We start from the raw sequence: 24,411 nt of genomic DNA, 5'->3' as shown, positions 1-24,411 counted from the left end.
TTACCCGAGTAATAGCTTCAGAGCTATAATGGCAATAGGGTGGTTGCGACCCATAGGTAGGCCTCTGTTAACCTGAGAACATCCTGCGCTTTCCTTTTTATTACATACCCCACTGTCCTTCAGTTAATTATAATTTTGATTTGTCCACCCCCTTTTTTTTTATTTACCTCTCGTCTCTAAATGTTCTCGCCATACGGAGACATACGCGTTTGTGTGTATTATGTATTAAATACAGGGCGGGTGACTGCTCTTTGAGAACAAACTTAATCTGAATAACGAATGTCACGTGAATTGCAATTTCCGTTTGCAGACAGTTGGCCCTTGTGTAGCCGTTGGCTTGTGCGTGGATGAAAGATGGCTGCTTGGAACATGTTCTGTGTTGATCATATGCTTGGCTTTCAGCTAATGCGTGTCCGCGTTAATGTGAGAGTGCATGGCGCATTATAGAACCACTCTCGCAACCAAGCCAGGCTGATCCTGCGGGGGATAACTTGTTGGAAGGCAGGGGAGTAGCCAGCATGGCAGGACGAGGAAGGGGCAGGGGAGTGGGGGGGGAGAGGGAAGGGGGCATCTTTGGAAAAACTCCTGTTTCTTGTGAGTAGAAGGGTAGAAACAGGTTCTCACATTATGTGGTCAACGAAGTGAGACATAACCAGCCATATTCTTGGGTTCCCCGGCTGGTGACATTGTAAATTGGATGAACTAAATCTTTTTTCCATGAATTTGTGACAAAATGACTATTGCTCTGCAGGAGTACAGGGATGAGTAGTGGCTAAACCGCCCATTGAGCCCCACACTACTACTAAATCAGCAGTGACCGCAATGACAATGGGAAACAGACACCGCCTTTCAGGTATTCCCCCTTCACCTTTTGTGGTAACGCAGGCCCATGGCAGACTCTACTCTTTTAGGAGTGGTGTGAGCTGATAACAGTAGCAAACACAACTTAAGTAAAATGGTTCCAAAATAAGAGTGCCCAATCAAGATACTATAGAAATATAGAATTAAACCATGAAATGCAAAAAAAACGATTTGGAAAACAATAGAAAAGGCACAACTCCGTACAATAAAACACAGAGAATGCAGACTTTTGTGAAACGGTACTCTACGTAGATGAGCAGGGGTGTTCGTTCACACACAACATTGGAACAATGTCACTGCTCAAAGGATATGTCTTTACGATCAAGGGAGGATGAGAGCTTAAAACTCACTATGGTCTCGGAAAGTGGACCAAGCAGAGAGGGCCTCTTCATAGTACCTTAGTTCTTTGTCTTGGCCACTTGACAGTGACAAACTGGGCTTATTGACGCCTTTCTGTGGTCATTGTTGAGACGCAGTGAGTCGCATTGATCCAGCAGTGAGTTAGCTTTACACATTGGAACAACGTCACTGCTCAAAGGATATGTTTTTACGATCAAGGGAGGATGGGAGCTTAAAACTCACTATGGTCTCGGAAAGTGGACCAAGCGGAGAGGGCCTCTTCATAGTACCTTAGTACTTTGTCTTGGCCACTTGACAGGGACAAACTGGGCTTATTGACGCCTTTCTGTGGTCATTGTCGAGACGCAGTGAGTCGCATTGATCCAGCAGTGAGTTAGCTTTAGCACGGGACTCTGTGGATCTTGCCTCTCAAGACGATGCGAGTCGATGGGTCCCAACTGTTTGAGTCGATGGTTGGGTCGAAACGATGTTCTGTTGTGTCGAGATGGAACTCGGAATGCAGAGAGTCTGATGCTTCCACGGCGGCGAGACAGTGCTCTAGTCTCAGCAGTGGCGCTCTTCACTGGTGTGTGACGGCTCAGAGGCAGATAAGCAGCTCGAAGTTCGGAGGGTGCCAAAAGAAGCACTGCAGGTACTGTGTTTTCTCAAAGGGTGTCGAGCACAGTAGAAGCGGTTTGAAGATGTCACGAAGCAGTGACACAGGATTCTAGTTGCTATATTATTCCTTCACCCAGCAGTATGTCCTGCTGATCCCCAAAAAGACCTCAGAATGCACATTTTAAAAGTGGCACCCCATTGCACTTCAAAAAGTTCAGCAGAATGTATTGCAACACCTCTCAGGCCCCAGCCCTCGATGGTAAGGTGACTGAACATCCCTGTGGAACCATCCTGCCCTCTTTTGACTGGAGAAGCAAGGAGTAGGTAATACAATTGGCTCAGGCACCAATGAAAAAGCGGCCCACAGACTCAAATCGTTCCTTTCGTGACAGGCGGTTTGAGTAGTAGTCAAGGGGGAGGTTTTTGGTAAAATGTTGCAAATTGTGAGTTTTAAAGAATATTTATTCAGTAACACAGGTCAAAATTAGCTGTGCAGTTGCACTAACGCATCAGACTGGCCTACATTGGCCAGAAGAACTGGCCTACACTAGCATGTCCTGGGAGGATAGCTCAGCGGCAACGTGCTCGCCTTGGAAACAAGACAACACGAAGCAACACAGGTTCGATCCACGGGTCCGTGCTTAAAAACCTCAGGGTATTAAGCGCGTTATAAATGCGCAACTAAGAGACCTATTCCTGTAAAAGTGCTTCGATGCCCCCGGGCTGTGTGAGCGCTTTAAAAATGCAAATAAATAAATAAATAATAATAAAAAATGTTGGCCATGTATTTCGGGCATTGCTCTGAAGGCCAATCAGAGCCCGAGGAGAAGGTAAGGGCATCCTAAGTAGAGCAGGGTGCAAAAGGCTGGATGATGCAGATGAACTCCCAGAAGATGTCGACCTCGGCTGCATAGGGATCCATACTCCACACCTCGAGAGCCCTCGACATAAAGCTCCCGGCAGGCCTTCAGAGCTTCTAAGTAGCCCGTCCAGGATATTGCACAACCCCATCTTTTTACCTTTGGCACAATAACATGTAAAATACGGATCCCTTGAGGGTGAGAGAACCTCTAAACGACCACCCGTGGCAAAACAAGAGAGATGGCACTATACCGCCCGAGTTCTTGGAGGTTAGGGGGATGGTCCCCTACTAGAGCAGATGGGCTCTTAACAGACCATGAGCTGAAAAATGATGTGGGCAATTGCTGTCTGAAAAGTGCCTCCCCCTACTTATTGATTAACATAACTGACCGGTTCATCAAGTAAATGCAGCATTCGCTCTCAGGAAAGGCAGTTGGATCAATCAGAATTCACCTTTACCGGCCGCGATTCTGCATTCACCAGCCGCTGCAGTTCGGGAAAAAAAATATAATAAAATGCCTGCTGCCATTCAAATAGAAAAGCGAGTAGGTCCCTTTTCGGATGACGGTGGCCATTTTGGAACAGGTTGTACACAGTGATCACCATCTCCTAGTAACGCTGCAATCAAGGCTCAGTTCGTCTAAAAAAAGTGGGGGGGGGGGACATCATATGAAGTGAGCATATCCTAAAGTTAAATATGCAAATTTCATTAATTTTGTCTTTCACATGAAGAAAGTGCACAAGACAAATACATATTTGCCAAGGGAGCAGACTTTCTATTAACATTGCTGGTTAAGTATAAAGAGGGCGCGCCTTCAATATCTAAGAGTCTGTAATAGAACACGTGCTGTAGAGCAGAATGCCAAAATCTGCCATTTTATATGTTTTATATCAGATTTCCGTGGTCTTATGGCTAAACCTCTGGCCCCCAGCTGCACCGCCCACGTTCGAATCCGCACCACAGCACTGTTTACTTCAATTGAGGGCAGGAAGTCCGCTTTCTTTTTAGTTCCTTTTAAAACACAGAGGTGATGGCATCCGCTACTCTGAAAAAAGTGGGTGGGCGCAGTCCACCCGCATGTACACTCGACTTGTGCCCTGGCATGCATTGATTACCCTTCAGCTGGCTACCAGGGAGTTTGAAGAATTTTACATCGTGGCACTGAAATTGCGCGGGGAAAACCCTCCACAAATGTATTGAAAGGCTCGCATAAGAAGTTGAAAAGGCATCTTATTCTCCCTTAGTATTTACAACGGCACACCCTTCTGGAATAGCATTAAATAGTCTCCAGCAAAGGCATAAAGAACATCATTCTGCATGCGCAGGATTTGCCTGCCTTTTTTGTTCATAATTTGGTGTAAAAATAGAAAAGTGTTGTTCCAAGGAAGAACAAAATGTTTTTTTTTTTTTTATAAAAGCACCACATTCTGTAAAAGAATGTAGTGTACCGACATGAAAGCCTCGGCCATTTCATGACCCTGATTGCAGGCCTCACAATGGCCCTGGTGACAGTCATTAATGCAGGGTAGACACTGCAAGGGTGTCCTCCTTACAGAGCCCTCCTTTTGCATACAATAACAAAAGCAGTTAAACTACCTCTGTGAGGCGTCATTAACATACACTGCACATGTTTTCTTTTGTGATCTAGGTTCTCCCCAGATGCCAGCATCACTTTTCTTGAACTTTCAGTAAATCAGAAGTTTTGTAAATCAGGAAAGTATGTCTTTTTAGAAAGTCTCGTAGTGACACTGGTGCACATGGTGGCCCCATGCCGCAATATCTTAACAGCATGAAAGCACAAAAGCTCACCCTCCAATCCCCCAAGCCACCTCAGAATGGCGATGCTGGAAACGGGAGGGAAACATTCAAGCTTTCTAGGCTACTTTTCTCACGCTCACAATAGGGCGTTAATTCGACAAAATAGCAAAGCAGTGTTCGTGCTGCACTCGACTAGAATGACATGGTTAGCAAGTCGAACTGAACACTTCCTGTTCTGCACTGTGGAACAGAACCCCTGGTGCAGGCTCAAACCACGACATCAAGAGTGGCTATGCCGACCGCTCGCCACGGAGCACCTCTGAGCAATCCAGAGTGGGCACTCTCCTGCCCATCCCATCCTCTGGCTCTAAACCACTTTCGCGCGTTTGAGAAGACATCACAAGGGGCTACTGATTTAGAATGATATAATTGTTCTTTTTATAACACGCTTAATACCGGTTACCAGTTTCTAAGTGCGAGCCCGTGATTCGAACCTGTGTTGCTATGCGTTGTCTTGCTTCCAAGACAAACGCGTTGCCCCTGAGATATCCTCCCGGCTGATACCAATGTGTTCAGCAAAGCTAAACCGGATCAGCCCGGCTGAGCATTTCAGCAGGTACCAGATCTGCCACTTGAAGTTTTATGAAAAATTAGCAACTCAGAGGCTGGCCATGGGGATGCCGATGGACACTCAGGGCCCCATTGACCTTGAGCTTACTGGAACAACCCTTTAAATGGCTAACCCTGGGGCGCTGTAGAAATTTGAAACACCTATTCTTCAGCTTCCACCTCTACAAACAACCTTGGAACTAAATCCCATCGGACCTACTGGTTCCAACACCTGTCAAACATAATCCCACAACCCTCCCACGTTGCATAGTACAGTTACCAGCACAAGGCCCCAAAGCAGAAGACCCAGCTGATCAATCAGATGGCCACTGGGTTAATGTCACCGTAAGTCTTCGCAAAGAATGAGATGAAACCTCTGGATGGCAGGCATTGCAACCCCAAAGAAATAAAAAAAACACACGTGATTGAACCTTAATGTTGCTCCTAGCCCCAAATGTAGGCAGGTGGCTAGACTTGTTCACAGAGGAGCTGCAGATCCATGTCGCCCAATATTTTACAGTGCCCATAGTACCCCTCTGCTTTCCTGCCTGTATAACCCTGGCGTTTGTGCCTGTGCGTAGCTTAAAGAGTGAGTAGGAGGGAATTTACTACAGCCTATCCAGAGCATGGCCAGAGCCCTGTACACCCCTCCCCCCCTAATCCCCACTGATCGGGTGTCAGGTTTATGGCAATGCATTGTGAGGTTCAGGATTGGCAACCACTCTAGGTTCTCCTAGTTTTTGCAGGGCAGGAATCTGAAGGGATCTATGTGATCACTGCGACCCCCATAATTCCAATGGCCGAAAATGCAGACTTATTTGTAATGTTTTTAAACCCCCTTTACACCACATATATATGCAGGGGGAGACCGCCCCATATTACTATAATATCACATACCACCCCACATATCTATTTTTGCCCATTACCAATCTGAAGCTTTACTTTCTTTGCATAGCAGACCAAATCGGGACCATTTCAGCCACATATGAGGTAAAAGCCAACACCAGTCAGTAAACGCTCTGCTCACTGGTCCTTCCCAAACTCTTTGTGAAGTTTTCCATTAACCAATCATATAATCACGTAGATGATAGAAGTCATTGGTCAACAAATGCATTGTTTTATTTTCCTTTACTATTTGGGAGGCAGAGCTGGATGCTATGAACTACCCACAGTACCCTAATGGTTTGTGTCTGCATGAGGTCAGAGTGTTAGCTGGTGGAGCATACATGGATTTCTAGTCTGTGTTTGAGGGGAGGCGTTTCTTAGAAGGGTGGGGGTCTGTGGGAGAAGGGTATTCTGGGCAAAGAAGGTTCTCTGCGATATGGGATGCCCACGAGTGGGGGTTGTGTGTGTGTATGCGTTTGACTATGGTGAGGTTTTTGACAGCATATAGGGCTCTGACTGTGAGGAGTGGTCTGTCTGAGGTAGCTCTGTGAGGAGTAGTCTTGCAAGGAGAGATCTCTGCAAGGATGATGGACGGATTTTTATGGGGGCATATGTGGGGGTTGGCTGTTTGCAGGCTCCCTCTCAAGATGTGCTTCTGTGTAAGGAGAGTTGGCTGCAAGGAAGGGTGCCTCAGTGAGGGTTTTTTTGAGTGTGAGCATGGGTGTCTGTGTAGAGCTGTGCCTTGTACTTAGTGTCTTGGCGGCTATTAGCATAATTGACCTAAAAACATTTGACCTAAAACATTTGATCGAATTTTTGTGACCTTTATTTTGTCATATTTAATTAAATAATATATATGGGGGTGGGTAAGGGTAAAGATTAGTTTGAGGGGAAGTTGGGGGGGGGGGGGTTCTGGGGGTCTCGCCACGCATTTTAGACCAAAAAAAGGTCAAATAAATTTGATCAAATGTGATTAGGTCAAATGGTCAAATGTTTTAGGTCAAATAGACCCAAACCGTCTTGGCGGTGTGATGCATTTTGATAGTGCTTCATGCAGCTTTGAGGAGTCGGAGGCTAAAGTGAACAAGAACTAATGGGATCTGATTTCCAGTGTTTGGTTTGGAATGATAATAGTTAAAGTACTTTTTAGAACCTCATAGCAGGTACATCTTTACTGTAATCTTTTGGATTGAAGAAAACGAAAGAACGAAAGGAAAAACAATTCAAGAGGACTTCTTATTCTGCCCATCTACTTACCCCACCCACAACCTCTTATTACATGTGTTGCTCTATGCACCCACTCTCACCTCTGTGCCATCCACACCTGGGGTTCAGTTATGCTACTTTTACTTTACTTTTATACCACCGAGAGGAGAACTTGCAGGAACTCAGTGAATTCAGCACTTGGATTACTAGTTTATAGAACCAGTTTAGCCACTGCTGGTTTTGAAAGGATCCTTTTGGCTATTCTGTTTGTGGCATGGGGTGACATAAGCATTGAAAATCAAGGGCGTGGTACAGCTCAGCATTTCACCCTAGGTAGCATATTGCCTCTAACCTGCTCTGTGTGTTATTCTGGTGCTTTGCTGAGTGGTTCAAACTCAGCTAAATATTGAATAAAGGAATGAATACATTGAGTGGGTGGTATAATTAATTTCTGTATCTTTGTCAATCACTGTGCCATTCCTGCTTGCTAAACTATACACATGAATAAAAGTTAATTGTTCTTTCTGGTTCACTAAAGTCCAAAACCTAGTATTGTTTTGTGAAAGAATTGCTCTTCATATCTTGACATTCACCCATATGTGTAGTTTGTGTATGATTAATTTTTATCCTGTCTTAATCTGTTCATATTTCTGATCTTCTAAATTTAGTTTTCTTCTCCGAAAGCCACATATTATGTATCACAATATTTCCTTCTGTTGAATGACTTTTTCATAATTCTAATTTAGCTCCTGATTGTATAAGATATGTAATTTATCTTTCTGGGATACTGGGAATATGGCAAAAGAACACTCTTCCCGGGATGTTGACTTTTCTCTACTGGAGATTGAGGACATCATAAAAAAAAACCTGAAGCATTCTAGAGTCTCTAAGACGGATGGGTTACAGAATATAGTGTTGAAATCTAACAGACCTGGATGGGCAACTATTCTAAGGGCCATTTTTAGATGTGTAACCAGAATGAGTTCCCTCCTGGCTTCCTGTTTGAAAACACATATAATCCCTCTTTTATAAAAATTAAAAAAAAAGGCAATCGAGAATTGACTGAGAATTACAGATCGATTTCACTTTTGGACAGTACTAGTAAAGTGTTAATTTTGCTAATTTTAAAGGAATTGACAAATTGGATAAAGGGAAATCAACTAGCTCCCCAACAAATTTGTTTTCTGAAAGGAGTAGGGATGATTATTAATTGGTTCACCATGTACTATGTAATTGGGGTGCAGCACGTATTTGAATCTATGCTATAGATGGCTTTTCTAGATCTCACTTCTACCTTTTGATCATGTTAACCAAAATAGATTATGGCTGAAATTTAAGACCATGGGTATTCCTTAGGGTCTTCTGAAAATGATCATACTACTCCAATCTAGTACACCTATTCCAATAACACTAAATGCAAAACTCTAGGTTAGGAACAGAGATGCATTTTAGCCCCCTTGTTGTTTGATTTTATAGATGGCAGATCTAGATTCAGCCTTTTTGCCGGTGAAAAATGTTCACCCTAGATTGAGTTTAACCAGGATCACCAGGCTGGCTTACGCCAACGTCATCTTTTTATTTGATCAAATGCCAATTGGCTTGCAATGGAGGAGAGGAGCCACTGGAAAATACCTGAAAACCAATAAGCAAATGATCAATTTAGAGAAAACAAAAATATTTGGCAAATGGAAGTCAGAATAAATATATATGGAGTGTGGAAAATCAAAAAATTTAAGTGGTCGAGGAAATAACCTATTGTTTTAAAAAAAAAAAGACCTCCCAATAAAACATGAAAAGAATATATAGAAAATTGAGACCTGCCTTGATTATATCAGACAATTGATCTATAGAATAGGGTTTATTCATGGCAACAGTTAATGCTTTCACACAAATATGTATGGGTGTGGCGCAACAGTTATTTTACCATCCTCTATTAAAGAGCACTTTTTCACCCTCCAACCAAGCTAATGGTCCTGCCAGATGTTAGCTGGATGTCGGTGGTGTGCCGCCTATGCAGGGTGAGGGGACAGACCAGAGGCTGACCATATAGCTCAGCCTATTCTCTGAATTGTGATTCCTGTGTTGACCATTTTGTATGAATAAACCTCCATGTGATTCATGGGTTTTTATTATAGCTGGTCAGCCTCTTCTCGGTCCCCTCTCTCCCCTCACCCTAGATAGGCGGCACGCCACCAACATCCAGGGCTAGATCTGGAAGGACAGTTAGCTTTGTTGGAGGGTCACGTAGTGCTCATTACTAGATGATAGTAAAATAACTATTGCTCCACATCCATACATATTTATGTGTGAAAGTGCATTGGGAATCTGTACACAGTGTCCTCGCCCATCCCCAGTCCTCCATGTGTACATACACAGTTAATAATGGCCTACAAGATTAACATAATGCCTGTTATTCTTTATTCTTTACCTCTTACACTATATTTTTGGCCTACATCCAGGTTTGGTAGTGGAGGGTATTGGAATTGAAATTAACGTGAAATCATGGTATACTTCTTTTCCTATAAGAAAAGTGTATTTTATATTAAACTTAAGTATACTGTAAAGCCGACCCGATAGCACATCGAGTAGATGGCACATCGAGTAGAGCGCTCTCTTTGACATCTGTGCAGAGCCTGCTGATGCAGGTTTGAATCCCAGCAGGGCCAAACTCAGCCTTTCATCCTTCCGAGGTCGTTAAATGAGCACCACACACCGTGGGTAATAATAAGCAGCACTCAGATACCTGAGGGTTCGTAGCGCTATATAAATGCTAAATTATTATCATTATTCTATTTTTGAAATCTTACACAAGGCAACAATGTTGAGACTGAATATTGGATTACTTTCATTTATGGAAAAATTTGAGGGATTTTTGCATTAAAGTTGGACAACAATCGTTTTAATAGTTTACAAAATGACCATGATTACAAATGCTTTAATGGGAGTGGGGTAATGACTACAACACAATAAAGACATTGAAAGGCTTGAAAGATAATACTGATCGGTTTCCTAATGATCGTGTATCTCAAACACATTTTAAAATTCCCAGATCTTAATTTGGTGAAACCCTTCCTGAAATGTGTTTTAAGGAGATAGCGGGGGTAAGATCTGAAATTGAAGGAAAAAAGCAAAATTTACATTTTTTCAATGATCAGAAAGTGAAAAACATGAAATATCTTTCAATTGGATGTTCAGCACTTGATTATTTACAATGCAAACACATGAACACATTGTTTTCAAGAGTAACACACTAATATCTGTGGTTGTAATGTTTTGTAACACTATTGTAATTGAAGATTGTGTGTACATTTTATAAGATGAACAGTACAAAAAATGTATAAACAATAACTCTGCCTTAAAATAAACATTTTAAAAAGTACTTCAGCGAGTGCAATAGCCCTGAATCCCTTTCCTGCTTCTGTCTCTTCAGAGATCCGGGCCCAATTGGCTGAGCAGCTCAAGTGCCTTGACGTGCAGGTGGACATCCGACAGCAGCTTCTGCAGGACCTGACCGAGTTTCTGCGCCGCAAGGCTGAGATAGAATTGGAGTACTCACGGAGCCTGGAGAAGCTGAGTGACCGCTTCTCTTCCAAGATCCGCAACTCGAAGGAGCACCAGACCTTCAGGTGAGTAACATGGGGCGGGTAAAGCGACACAGTAGAGACCAAAACCTGAAGACTTGCTCGGCCACTGCAGATGAGTGCATGTCACTCATTCAACACTTTCCCAGACAGCGCCTTCCTTCTGCAGATCATGGGCATTGGGTGTTTAAATCCACTTTGTTGAACTGGCATTAACCGAGATTGCAACATCCCAAATGCCTTGATCCTATTTCCAGTGCTGTGCCTTCATTTAACAATGTGTTTGACCACCTGAATGGGTACTGGGTCTGTATGGATGGGCCCCTAATCACCTTAACCAAGCAGGCCCACCACTTGAGGAGCAAGTGCATGTTTGTACGTAAAGCAAGTTTGTCCAATCGTCCGGGGAGGATCTAGATGGCCCTGTCGAGTCAAATGTACCCAAGTATCACTGAACCACATAAGTTGGCACATTATATACATTTTTGCAACAGCTCACACTCCCGTATGTTTTATTGCAATCCACCGCCCACATGTGATCAGACAAAACCTGTACAAAGAAATCCCATATCTCTCTAATTCCTCTATTCACATTGGCCATTGTTATCTTAACCACCATCTCCAGATCGTATTCATAGCACACTCCTCTTTGGGATTCATCTGTGGTAGGTCATGACATCAGCACCTGGTTACACATTCATAGACCAACATAATTCATTACGAGTCATAACTGGCCTGAAACCTCTTAACCCTAAACATGATTGCACATGTATACTTCAAAAAAGCAAAATAATCAGGTTCCCTTAGAACTGGCGAGAACTATCTCATCCACCTCAACATTACTGGCATCCCGGAACAATCTAATCTAAATAACTTGCATGTCAACATGCATGGCCCCTGGCCACATCCTTAGTAAATACTAGAATCACAAGGAGTATCAGTCACTTTGGCCTCGAGCATCGCTTCACCCCACGTTTATTGTTTGTCAAAAACAAATAGCCGAAACCCTCTGTGAAGCTCCCATGCATTTAATAGATTACATCTGTTTTCTGCGATACTACCAGCCCATAACAACCATGAGCAGTTTATTTAGCTGAGCTGACGATCGGCTAAGGTTGTAGTTACTTATTTACCCATCCCCTGACCTCTGAAACCCTGCAAAACCAGTTTCTCAAAGTTAAACCCTGACTGGTGTGTTTTAATCCTTTTATTAAAAACCCCCACTACATTTAGTTGTATAAATGCCCTGGGTATGTATATCAGTGTGCATGCATGTTTAATAACTGTCATGTTTACTTCACAATGGGTTCTCTATGACCAGTCCCCTTCCTTGCATGCGCATTATGAAAAACTCTTTGTTGCCCAGTTTCTAGGCACTTCGCCGCACATTATATCTAGATCATGTTTACATTTTTAGCATTTAACTTTCTAAGCGCGTGCAAAGCTAACCTGTATCAACTTAACAAAAAGTAACACTAAAGTTACATATCCCATTGACATTTAACTATGCTGGATACATATACAAAATTGCACCATCTCATCGACTTTGCTGCATCCCCAGTCACAGATATGGTGAGTGCAACATGAACCCTTCACCATTGGAACTTTTCTTGATCACCCCAACAGGTCTATTGCTCAAAACTTATTTAGGTCACATTTTTTTCAATCTAATTTTGCCATAAAAATGTAGATGGTCAGTTGGGGTTAGCAATATTGGTGGAGGTGAGGTTGCGCGGGAGTTTGGGGCTGTAGAGGAGGGCACCCTTTCTACGATGATAAATTGGAGCCAAAAAATTTGAGCAAAACAAATTAGATTTAAAAAAAAAAAAAAGAAGTAATAGAGCTGAATTTGTTGAATGCTGACTGATCTATAATCTGCTAAATTTTACTGAGGTTTGTGCTCGCTGTAATCTTTGTTCATTTATTTTTTGGACCCCCCCCCCCACACCGAGGGGCGTTTTAGACACTTTATGCATTGTGCCTGCATTTTGTTATTGTTGAGGCATTTTCATAGAGCCAGGTATTTGCCAAGTTCAGTCATCTTGGTGGTAGGATCTGAACCAGCTTAAACATGTGCTATTATTGGCTGTGTACCGGAAGACTAGGGTCTTGATCCCGTTTCCAGACGCAAATGAGGGACGCGGTTGGCCTAATATGCAGGGTGTGCGGGGGCGTAGCAAGTTCCATTGGTGGGCCCCTAGGCTCAGCAGCAAACCACCGCCCGCACCTGTGCGTGTGATTGAGGGATGTGGAGTTGCTATGACTGCAGGAGCTTGACCATGAATCGAGCTGTGCAGCACGCAGAAGACCTTTAACGCGATCTTGTTTATGTTTATTAGTGCGCCTGGTGGTGTTATTTATTATTTCGCCCATTGGACAGCAGTTCAGCAGCTATCCAGTTTTATGATTTTTTTTTAAGAAAAGTGCCTGTTTTTATTTACTTTTTGCTGAACTTCAAAAACGTCAACAGGACTGACATTTTGGCGGTCATATTTCTTTTTTTTCTTTTTTTGATTGGCTAACCATTGGCTCCATCTCAACCTATTGTTGGCACCCCTGCCCCATCAGCTAATGTAGGCTGACATTCTCGTGACATGTTAATAGCACCTACTGTATGCGCCACTTGTTATTGTGGCTGTGCCATCGCTAGCTAGCAAAAACAGGGAACAAGGAGCAAAACCAGGGAACAAGGAGCTAAATAGCGGTGCTAGGAAACACTCTAATTACGCACATCCTTAAAATCGGCCTGCACTTGCCTTCATCGTTACCCTGCTTTACTCTCCCCCATTACCCGACCCCAGATAGGGTTCAGGACCCCTTTCAGCTACTTTTCTCAGGAAAATTAAAACCAGAGCAAAGAAGGCGGGTTTTGATGTCCCAGGGCCACTTCCTGAGCTTTTGGTTGCATGTAAAATGCTGTGGTTAGCAGCTCAGGAAGCAGTTGACTGTCTTGCCCGTCATAAAAATAGAGCCTCAAAAGCATGAAGCGAAGTAAAATTGGGTCCATTCCCAAACCGCAAAGAATACAAAAACAATCAAAGGGTGGTAGGGAGGTGGGGGACAGACACGGGACCAGTGGGCGGGAGCGGTGTTCCTCTACTTTTAGGTTTTACTGTTCCTATACTTTTACTTTAAAATGAAACCGTTCCGGAATGGTTTCGTTTTGTGTAGGAAGCAGTTGAAACATGCACTGAACTGAACGTTCCCTTAAACAGCAGGTGCATTTGTTTAGGGGATTGTATTGCACGTGGGTGGGGGCGTGTCGATGGGGTTTGTGGGGAGCAGGGCAGGCCAGCAGGGAACATAGTTGCACTACTTCTTTTCATACACTCCGACCACCGCATGGGACTCGGCCATGAATAGACAAGGGCGTTCTTCTCTGAGCGGGCTTGCATGTAGATGGGCCCACCCTCTCGAACCGTAGAGGGCTTAGGCCTGTGACGACCTAGAATGGACCTGGTCGGGCGCGGGGAAACCGCTTTAGCCCTTCAGTGTTCACAGTTTTAAGGATGCAGGCTGGCTATATCTGCCCAGCTGGTAGCATTGGATGTCTGTTTCCAGTGACCACCTTCCTTCGATGGAGCCACACCGCCTTCCTCATGCCCTCCTCATATATACATATAAAATACTAATACATACAGAAAGATCCCTACAGCATCTAAGCATCTCTGTTTGGTAACTTAATCTAGTACCTAAGGATTATGCATCGCCCCTGGATTTATTTCCAGTTAATTCTGTCATTTGTGAGTGATCTACTTTAGAAATATTTTTCCTCTTTACTTTCACCCACCATCCCATGTTAAAACGTGCGTTTTATTTCTGTATTCTTGCATGTAAGGCCAGGAGTTATTGTATGATGTCACCCGGAGTGCTCCCTGATTTCAACAAGCACCTATCTGGACAAGCCCCCACTGGGTTTACTGCCCTGCAGGCCTAGTGCTGCCCTTTAAAGGCAACAAGGGCGGCTACCCACCAGTGGCACGCCACTTGGCCTAGGTCAAAAGCCATGCTGCAGCCTCTAAATCGCCAACTCTGACCCTTGCTCGGATTCTTTTCTGATCCTCCGTCCAGAATATTTACCATGAGCATACAGCTCCTATTAAAATAAGGTGGCCCAGCTGTCAAGTCTTTTCTCTTCCTTTCATCCCTGACACATTTGCTTCGGGGGTGAGAAATTACTTACTTCGATCAACAGGCTTTCTCATGCATTCAATGTTCCCACAACAAGATTTCACATTGTTTTATAATAGTGTCTTGCATAGGAGGAATCTGGAAAATATCACCGTAGCCAATAGGAAGCCTCAGAGCAGCTCTGCTGTGACTGTTTATGATCGCCCCTGACCTACTTGCATCATCATCATCATCTCACACAAAAGGGTGTCTGTCTCTACATCCATGAATAGACAAGGGCGTTCTTCTCTGAGCGGGCTTGCATGTAGATAGGCCCACCCTCTCGAACCGTAGAGGGCTTAGGCCTGTGACGAACTAGAATGGACCTGGTCGGGCGCGGGGGAACCGTTCCTTCCCTGCCTCTCCTGTTTCTGATACACCCATACCAGCCTTCCATGCTCTCTAATGAGCACAGCCTGCACAGAGAGCCCAGGCTATATTTTCGCACCACAGATGGGTACATATGTCTATACTTTGCCCTCTCCCGAGTGAGACAGCACACTTTTTCGTGTCCTGTTATGCTAATTTTAGTACACGGTGAGACAAACTCCTAACAAATAACCCTTTGGACATCCAGTTACCAGGCTTTTTCAATTTGCCCATCTTAGTTTGACTATATGCCATTACCTTCTATTAACAGTGATATCCACTGGTATGCACGTGCATTCTTCACTAGGCCCCTCTTGGCTCAGGCGTGAGAGCCCAGACTTATGCTTTTGGTGTTGGACCTTGAGTGCAAGGTATAGAGAGGGCAAAAAGGCCACCAAACTTCCAGGCTTGCTGGAAGATACTCTCGAGCCCCTCATGCATCCAACATTACACTGAACTAATCTGCAATTTTGCCTTCGAATCACAACCCAATTCTCACGACACTATATGACAAATCTACCTCTGCCTTTACAGAACATGGTCAGCCTAACCGGACTGACGGGCAGCCATCGATCACAAAAAGTTCTTATGATGCGACCCTCCTTTCCTTTGTTTATAGCATCTATGTCCTACTTTTTCATCCTCTTATCGTCCCCCTTCACATTTTTCTTTACTCCAACAGACCAAGGTCTAGATACCCCAGGCAGGGGCACAACAGCCGCTCCAGCGACAGGCCTAGACATGCTGAATCTACTATGGTGATGATTTGGCACAGTATAAAAATGTGTCTAACATATCACATTACATCACACTGCACTGCAGTCCTTCCCATTCTCTTGCTTGCAGGTTTCCTACCGGCCGCCCAGGTAGCGTGTTTACAGGTAGAACGATTAAGGTAATCGGCCCTTTGCAGGATCCTTCTAAGGCCCTTGCGACTCAGGCACAGGCATCGTGGCCCTCCAATGCCGGTTTAGTTTGTTGCAGCTTTCTGAACTGTGCTCTTTTCTTTCCTAGGCTTTGCAGCATGCTGCAGTGTCCCACGATATTGGGGAGCAAATGCAAGGTGGCATGTTAGCTCTGTATCAAGCACACAACGCATATCTGACGAAACCACCCTTTCTCTCGGATTATTAGACCTGCCTCCTTTGCCAAAAAGGGAGCACATATTTCTTCCTAGTCAGGAGATGGCACCTCTAGAATGAAGGAAAGCTGTGAACGGTGGAGTCCTCTTGCCTCTGATTTCTGGGCCTTGTCCTTAATTACAACTCCCTGTTTTCATTTTACTAGTCAGTCTTCAGAGGAGCAGACCTCCAATCTACAAGTAGTGGATCTGGAGTAGGGCATGTTTGTTTCTGTGCAGCACCCGCTCCATCATTTTATGTGGGACATGCTGCCCTTGCAGGGCTGTTATGCTAGGTTACATTGTGATTTGTTTGGTATGCTATGCCAGATTTGTGTTATGTGGCTGTACTCCGCTACCCTATCCCATCTCCTCTATGCTCTGCCCTGCAGTGCAATGCTGTGCGCTTAGGTTTGATGCTACACGGTGTTCTACTTCACCATGCTATGATGCTTAGTGCTGGTTTGTTAGGCTCTGTTTTGTTCCCAAAAGCATTTTTATCCTGAAAGGTTAACTTGAAGTTGATCATTTTGATGTACATACTGCTTATGCTTTTACGCCCCTGCACACCTCACATACACACACCAATGTTTGAGCTCCCACTTCCTCCCTTACTGCAACTAAAACTAGACGTGCTTTTCCTTTTTCGATTCTACCTTCCAGATGTTGTAACCAAATGTGTTTTTCTTTGTTTTTAATGGACTATTGCTCTTCATTTTAGGGGGGTTTGGGGGATTCATGTATTTCATTTATTCACCCCTTCATTTTTGCTATGAAATCGGATGTCAAGTGCTTTGAGGCAGTCATAAGGTGGCAGCTCTCCACAAAACACCCAAATAAACAAAAAATACACGTGAACTGCCCTCAGTTCAGGGAAAGAGCCATGACACCCAAAGCAGACCTTCAAATTTAAGCAGGCAAGAAAACGCAACACCCCCATTCAGGGTCGGACTGGGACATGAAATAGCCCGGACACCCAGAAAAAAGTGGCCCACCCCTCGCCTCAAAAAGGTGTCCCACCCCTCGCCTCATGAACCTTGATCAACGGAAGTGATGTCATTTGACCCCACCCCAAAGTGACATCCCGGGAAGTGATGAAACACTACCTTTCACCCCTTGACAAAACAGGAAGTGTCATCAAATAGCATTGTTCCTAAGTACACTCTGGAAAATATGTAAAAATGTTTTTCTCTTCAAAACTGGCCAAATCATGGCCAGAAACGGGCCCCCCACTCTCCAGGGACGATTTCGGCCCAGCCACGGGCCGAACGGCCGAGGGGCCAATCCGACCCTGCCCCCGTTCGACCCAAGAGCCCCTTGCTAACCTCTTAGAACAGAAAAAGGTAACTGCAGCCCAGGTTGGCAATGGTAATAGAGGCTGGAGTGTTCAGATTAACTCCCAGAAGAGCTCCACCTCAGCCAAAAAAGAAACCTGCCCCTACCCCCACACTTGTGTATCTTTTTCCATGAAGTTCCCAGCATGCCTCAACAACTCCTGGGAAGCCTTGTTCAAGGCTTTGCTCCCAGACAAAACAGCCCTCATTTAAAAGTGTCTGTAGTACCTGTCTTTGGCCGTTTGTGTTCTTTGAGGGTTTAGGGTTCAAGCAGAAGAGTATTTGCTTTCCAGTTTTCTCCAACATGGTTTTAACACATACAGGCTCTCAATGACACCATGGCTGCATGGAATGCATAACAGCCTGACCGCTCCTGCACCAAAGACCTACTTGCATCACCATTTCACATAAAAGGGTGCCAGATTGCCATTGCATACAGAAGGACATACATCTGGCCCTTCTCCCCTATGCACCCCTTTTTTGTTAATCTGCATACCCATTTCACATAATCTAATGAACATAGCCTGCATATGGAACTAAGGGTATATTTTCTCACTATAGATGGATATGGATTTCTATACTTTGAAACCTTACTCCCAAACAAGGCACCACACTCTCTCACCGTGAACTAAAGTAGTCTAGCAGGACATGATGCGGAACTAAATCTTAATAACCTTTTTGATATATAGGTTCCAGGAGTTTTCCATTTTATTGTATTAGTTTGACTAATTCATTTCCGTATCTTCTGCAACCAATAGCGGTCACCTTTATGCACTGTCTATACTTGACTAGGCACCTCTTGGCTCGGGTTTGGTAGTCCCACAATTACCTTTTTGGAGCTTGTCCCAGAGTACAACATATAGAGAGGCCTGGGCAAATAAGCCACAAAACATCCGGGATTGCCGGAACACACACTCAGTCCGTCCGTCCGTAGGATCTATTTTCTGTTTTCCCATCCTCTCATCTCCCCATGCTAATTTTATTTGCTCCAACAGACTATGGTCTTGATATCTCTGCTGACGTGATCTTTAACTACTACTGTGGATATTTGGTGCAGTGGCAAAGCCTATTCCCGTAACATACCGTAACATAGGACAGTGGCTCCAGAAGCACCAGAATGGTGTCCCAGATAAATATATGGCTCTGCTCATGCGTTCTTGCAGTGTTACCTGGTACATAGAAGCCATAGAAATGGTAGCACTGTCTAAAAGATAATTTAATTAGTTGGGTGCAATAACCCATACAATGTTCGGAGAGGGAGGGAGAGAAAGAGGGATGGAGGGAGAAAGGGAGGGATTGTAAACATCAGTAAGCCTGTTAGAGAAGGTACACACTTGTACTTTAAACTGACACCCCCTCCCAAACGTTCCTCTTCTCTTAAAACTCCTGAAACAGTATAAAAAATAGGATGGAAAGCTGAATCTTCACATGAACAGTTTCTCTACACCAGAAATGGCTGACTGAACAATCAAAACGGCCCTTCCCCTCGTCCATAGTGTGACAGTAATGCTGTTCAGGACAGGAAAGCCTCTTTGCAAAGTGGAAGTAGCCGGCTGACCCCTGGTTTTACACACAAATCACCTGTGGGATCTTCTTGTGTGCAAGTGCTGAGCAAGCCTTCGTGCACGCGGCGATCCAGCTAGAGACGGGCCTGCTTTAGAGATGGTGGTTCCCATTTTGAAGTTACTCGAAACCCACAACGCTGAGCATTTGCTGTGTTCCTTTGATCTAGTAGCCCAATAAGTCAAAGGCCTCCTACTGTCTAAGCATTAACATCATTTCCACATCTCCAAGAAACGTTGACAATACCCAGATAAAACAATGTTCAGGAGTTCATCACTACTGAAACACAATTGGGCGCTTTGAAACATAATTTACTTGATGAATAAGCGCCTTACAAATGCACAATAAAAACAAAACTCACAAACGGACTGTCACAAATAGGCTTCTTCCTCCTCCTCACTTGTCAGTCATGCATGATGTTTTCCACCATTAAAGCTTTCTTTGGGGGAAGGCACGTGGCAGCAGGATGTTTTGACTGATGGTCGCTGATAGTGTATGGTTTCTTGAGTCTCATCGCCTCCTATTGTGTTGGAAGCATCCCTATTGTTATGGAACAGCTGCTTCTGTTGAAAGGATTGCATGGCGAAACAGAACCTCTTCAGCATTAGTTAGTTCATAGTCACCTGCTTTGAATAAACCTTGTCACCAGGTTAGGATGCATCTGTATAGGCTCAACATAGCAGTCAAAAAGAAAACTGCAGCCCAGCCGCCTACTGATGGCCCATTTTCAGATGTTGTACCAAACGCCGTGTGAAGGAAGCCCTCTCCATGTTCTCCAAACTTATTCAACGTTTTAGTATCTTAAAGTGCCTTTTCATCTCTTTTCTGAAAGACATTAGAAAAAAATCCTTTCTAGGGGGTTTTGTGTGGTGCATTCCCAAGCCTGGCGTCTTTTAGAGGTTGTGAAAGGTCCGTTAGGACCTGTCATGGTTTCTTGCCCTCTTGGTGCGGTAGGGGAGGCATGTTGCTGGTGACACAGCTCACAGCCTCTCCTCTGACTATGTCTGAACCTGACAAGATGACTATTTTCAAGTCTTTGATTTGCTCTGAAGAACATTCATGTGGATACCCAGCTTCTTGAATGCATATACTATGTTCACCCTCACCAAACTGTGGAGGATTGTAAGATATGTGGCACCTTCAATGCCAACACTGAGTAACAGGCGCAGGCACTTTCTCTTGGTGTAATAATGGAGCATATCTAGGGTCAGGCAGCAAATCGCCTGAAATGTCCACCAAGTGAATCATGCACAGAAAACCTGGCGACAAGAGGGCAAGGTCTGAGGATTGACCAAACTCTGGGAAGGAACCAGAATAAAATGAATACAAGGCTCAGCCCTGAGCCACGCCTGCGTCGCCATTTCTTCTGTGCCGTTGCTAGGGCAACCATCAATGGATTTCTTGCGTAACCGACTGGTGGTAGTGGACTGCTAAAACAGCACACAAGTAAAGTGCAGCCAATTCCATGGTGACCACACTTCTATGAAGACATTAAGACCCCATCCGCGGCTATCTCTCTAGGTTCTCGTACACAAAGTCTTTGTCAAATGTGTGACACCAAGCACAACATTACCATTCACCAAAGCTCCCATCAGTAGAGGCCTCGAGAATGACTGCCCTTTAATTGTCAATACCAAGGTCGACCACTGCATCAATGACGACTTCTGTCATTAATCACAATGCCACTGAAATGGCACCCCTGATGGGAAAACGGCTGATGACAAAAGTTGCCCGATCTGAGAAGAGGGATCGGGAAAGGGATGAACATGGGACTCCTAGAGCACCAAGAGTCTTCTGCGGTGCTTCCAGCGCCTCGATTTATGTCTAACATATGCGCCTGCTGCATAGCGTGGAGATTCCACCAGAGGAGATCCTGACGCACCATATTGATACTGCTCCCTCACCACAGAACACGGACGAGAAAACCATAGAAAGAGTTCCTCGCTCCCAAAGGAATTGAGCTTCCTCCAGGCGTTTTGGGGTTAAAAGAAAAAGATTTGGAGGCCGATACTGAATCTTCGATAGCTCAAGTTCCTGCGGAAGCACATCTTACTTTGCAGAGCATCATTTCACTCGTGCAATTTATGGTGTTTTTGTAATCGAGAGACAAGCGGGATGCATATTTTCACATTCCTTCTGTCGTAAAGTTCCCTGTTTAACTTTTTTAACATTTAGTGGTGTTTCCAAGTAGGCCGCAGACCTCCCTGAGCTAGTCATGATGCACCTGGGAATGCTACAAGGTGGATCTCCTGGGCACACTACCTCAATCCCAGTCTCTGGGCATGGGACAGTAACATGCCAGATAAAGATATCCCTGTCCCTGTCAAGAGCATTGCTTGGAGACCCACGACCTCCTTCTCCACCGTGTACACCCTTCCTGAGGCAGGTTTTGGGAAATTACAGGTTTCTGCTTCCCCAGAAAGCATTGTAATAATACCAAAGCACTTCCTCGCCAGTGGTCTCGCTAAAGATGCAGCTTAGTTGTGGTCCTGTGGACAAACGCAAACGGGGAACCCAAGATGGCCCGCTTTTTAGTGTCCTAGTCTGCCTGCCCAGCAGTGAATCCAGTACACAATCAAACACACATGATCTTAAAGTAGACATTAATATAGACCAATCCCGTGGCCCAAACCATTACCATGCACTGGAGAAAATGCCAAAACCTGATTGCCAAATCCTGGCAGCAGTGGGGGTCTGGAGGAAGTCCAGGATGCCAGCATCGTGGTGGCTATCCAGAACAGGAAGAAATGACCATGAGTAATTGCTTGTCCCTAAGGGGGTAAGGGGTGAGACCCGATCTGAAAGAGTTAAACCCAGAGTGGGAGGTGGGATGAGCACATGGCATGGTGTCGAGGAGAAGTACAAGAGTAGGCGTAGAGCTCCTGTGAACTGGGGCAAAATCAGTACCCTTAAGGAAGGTGATCAGGCCCACTTAATCGCCTGTAGGGCCTAGGGAAGGCAACTCAGTTGGAATTGTCTTAAAGTCGAGGAGATGCTTCTATTTTATCTACAGCTCTTGGCTTAGTATCAGCAGCATAAATATGATTGTTTGGTCTGAAAGTTTCCTATTGTTAGAAGCGCACAAATTTGACGACTCTTCACTATAATATCTGTGTCCTGAGGAAGGCCCTGTTATTGGTTTAGGAGACACCACGGATGAGTGGACTCCATTTTATTGGGCCGAAACACCAAGTGTCGACACCCATAAATATTTACATTTAGGTTTGATGTCTAAGTAAAGTCATCCGGTTAGGTAGAATAACACCCTGGGCTGTGGCACGTGGTGTTCCACACTTAGAATTAGAATGATATTGCATAGCATGTCAAACTTTGAAGTGTGTACCCATGGAATGTACTGAACCTCGGGGTATTTAAAACTGTTGCTATGTTTCATCTATGTCCCCCACTTAAAACCAGTTATCTCAAGTTAGTTTTTCTTGTAACCACCTGTGCTTTTAGTGGTTTTCTGCATAGTTTGTGCATCGTCCTGTAATGTTGATGGAGACAAACAAATGTAATATGATTACAATTTGTAATTATTGTTGTCATTGTATAAAGAAATATGAAAAAATGAATGTCCATTTTCACCATTCCTTCATGTGTGAGATTTTGTTGATGGGACAATTTATAAATGAAGCTTTGATGAATATGAAAAAATTAAGCTTGAACAATACTGCATACATATAACCACGTGTGGCACCTGATTAATCGGTATTAAAGCAATTCAATAGACTTTAGTGTACATTCTAGCAAAGAAAGGGCTGGGTGTCCTACTCTAGTTTGGTTGTTCTAGCTTTATCCCTACCCTGAATGTAAGAGTAGGAGTCCCTTCTCAGATAAAATACAGCGTCGACCCATTTATAGATTTTATGCATCTCAAAGGCCTGCAAGCAAAAGGACATTGGTCTCATAAAATAAATCAATTACACATAAACAACCCGAGTTAAGGGGGGGGGTAGGGGTTGGTTTTGCCCATGGATTTCCATTCAACCTCTAGAACAAGGTTTATTTTATTTTAATTTTTGTTTAGCACTGGCCCTACCAAAAGGGACTCGGAGCGCCTTACATGGTTCGAAGATTGAAAAGGTCAGAGTTAAAAAAAGAAGTCACACAATGTTTCAGGAAAGAATAAGAAGATTAGGATTGACAAGTGATCACTGCGGAGAAGGGCAGGGTTATGTGTGTGGGGGGTTGGAGGGGCAGCATGTTTTGAGATTTATTTCTGAAAGTGGCCACGGATGGTGCAGTGGGTATGTGAAAAGGTACGGTGTTCCATGCCATGGTTGCCCAGTGGGTGACTGCTTGTTTTTGTGTGCATCTGAGATTGAAGTGTGGAATGTGTAGAAGGTGTTGGTTGGCATGTCTGGTGTTTGTGTGGATGATGGGGGTGAGTTGGAGTTTTGAGGTGGATGGCATTGAATATAATGCAGGGTTTTTTAAAGGCAATTTTCTTGGGTACAGGAAGCCAGTGGAAGTGGGAACGAGTGTCAGGGTGATCACGTCCGCCCCCTGCTCCTCACCTGTGGCTTCCTCTTGTCTGTCCTTGGTGAATGAAGACTGCTTCCGTAGAGCCTTGGAAAGATCTTTGGTTGGTTTCTCTCTGGACCTCCTGTCATGTAAGTAAGGCCTGGCTCCCTTGGAGGCCACCTTGACAGGAAGTGGAACCTGTCTCGGGGGGCCCGAGGAGCCAAGCCCTTATTGACAGGGAAAAAGCCAATTGACAGCAAAAAACCCTGTGGTGCAGTTCTGGAATGCTGAGCAGGTACAGGAGATAGAGGGTTTCTCAAGTTAGCCGGAACCAGATGGCAACTCCAGGTTAGAATGATGGTTCGGGAAGGTATAGATCCAGGTAAGTCCGGTAACAGTCTTAGATTGAAGAGAGGTGTAGATGCAATTGAGGACTGAAAACACCTAACCGGAGGTAGACAGAGTGAAGGAAGGACTGGGCGGGAGCCGTACGGAGTACGGTAGCAACCAGAAGTGAAGGAAAGAAAAAGATTGAAAAGCGATAGATAAAAGTCCCTACTTAACCAGCAAAAAGTATGATCCACGAACAAATTAGGGAGGAAAGCCAAGAAACGCGAAGGAGACGGAGACTGGCACCGCTAGTCGGAGAGACGAAAACGCTGAGATCGT

General features: G+C 44.5%; 1 protein-coding gene across 5 annotated transcripts in view; it reads left to right on the top strand.

The window, feature by feature from the left end:
- The window catches only part of ARHGAP4 (Rho GTPase activating protein 4), a 593,975-nt gene that overhangs the window by 264,344 nt on the left and 305,220 nt on the right, over positions 1 to 24,411 (top strand). For all 5 annotated transcript variants that reach the window (XM_069645408.1, XM_069645407.1, XM_069645411.1 and 2 more), the window contains exon 2: positions 10,569 to 10,764. In XM_069645408.1, the coding sequence (XP_069501509.1) occupies positions 10,569 to 10,764 (196 nt within the window). The remainder of the gene's footprint in view (positions 1 to 10,568; positions 10,765 to 24,411) is intronic.

Source organism: Ambystoma mexicanum, chromosome 2p (genome assembly GCF_040938575.1).
Source record: "Ambystoma mexicanum isolate Mex_15411 chromosome 2p, UKY_AmexF1_1, whole genome shotgun sequence".
NCBI classification, from domain to species: domain Eukaryota; kingdom Metazoa; phylum Chordata; class Amphibia; order Caudata; family Ambystomatidae; genus Ambystoma; species Ambystoma mexicanum.
This window is presented reverse-complemented; position numbering and strand designations above follow the sequence as displayed.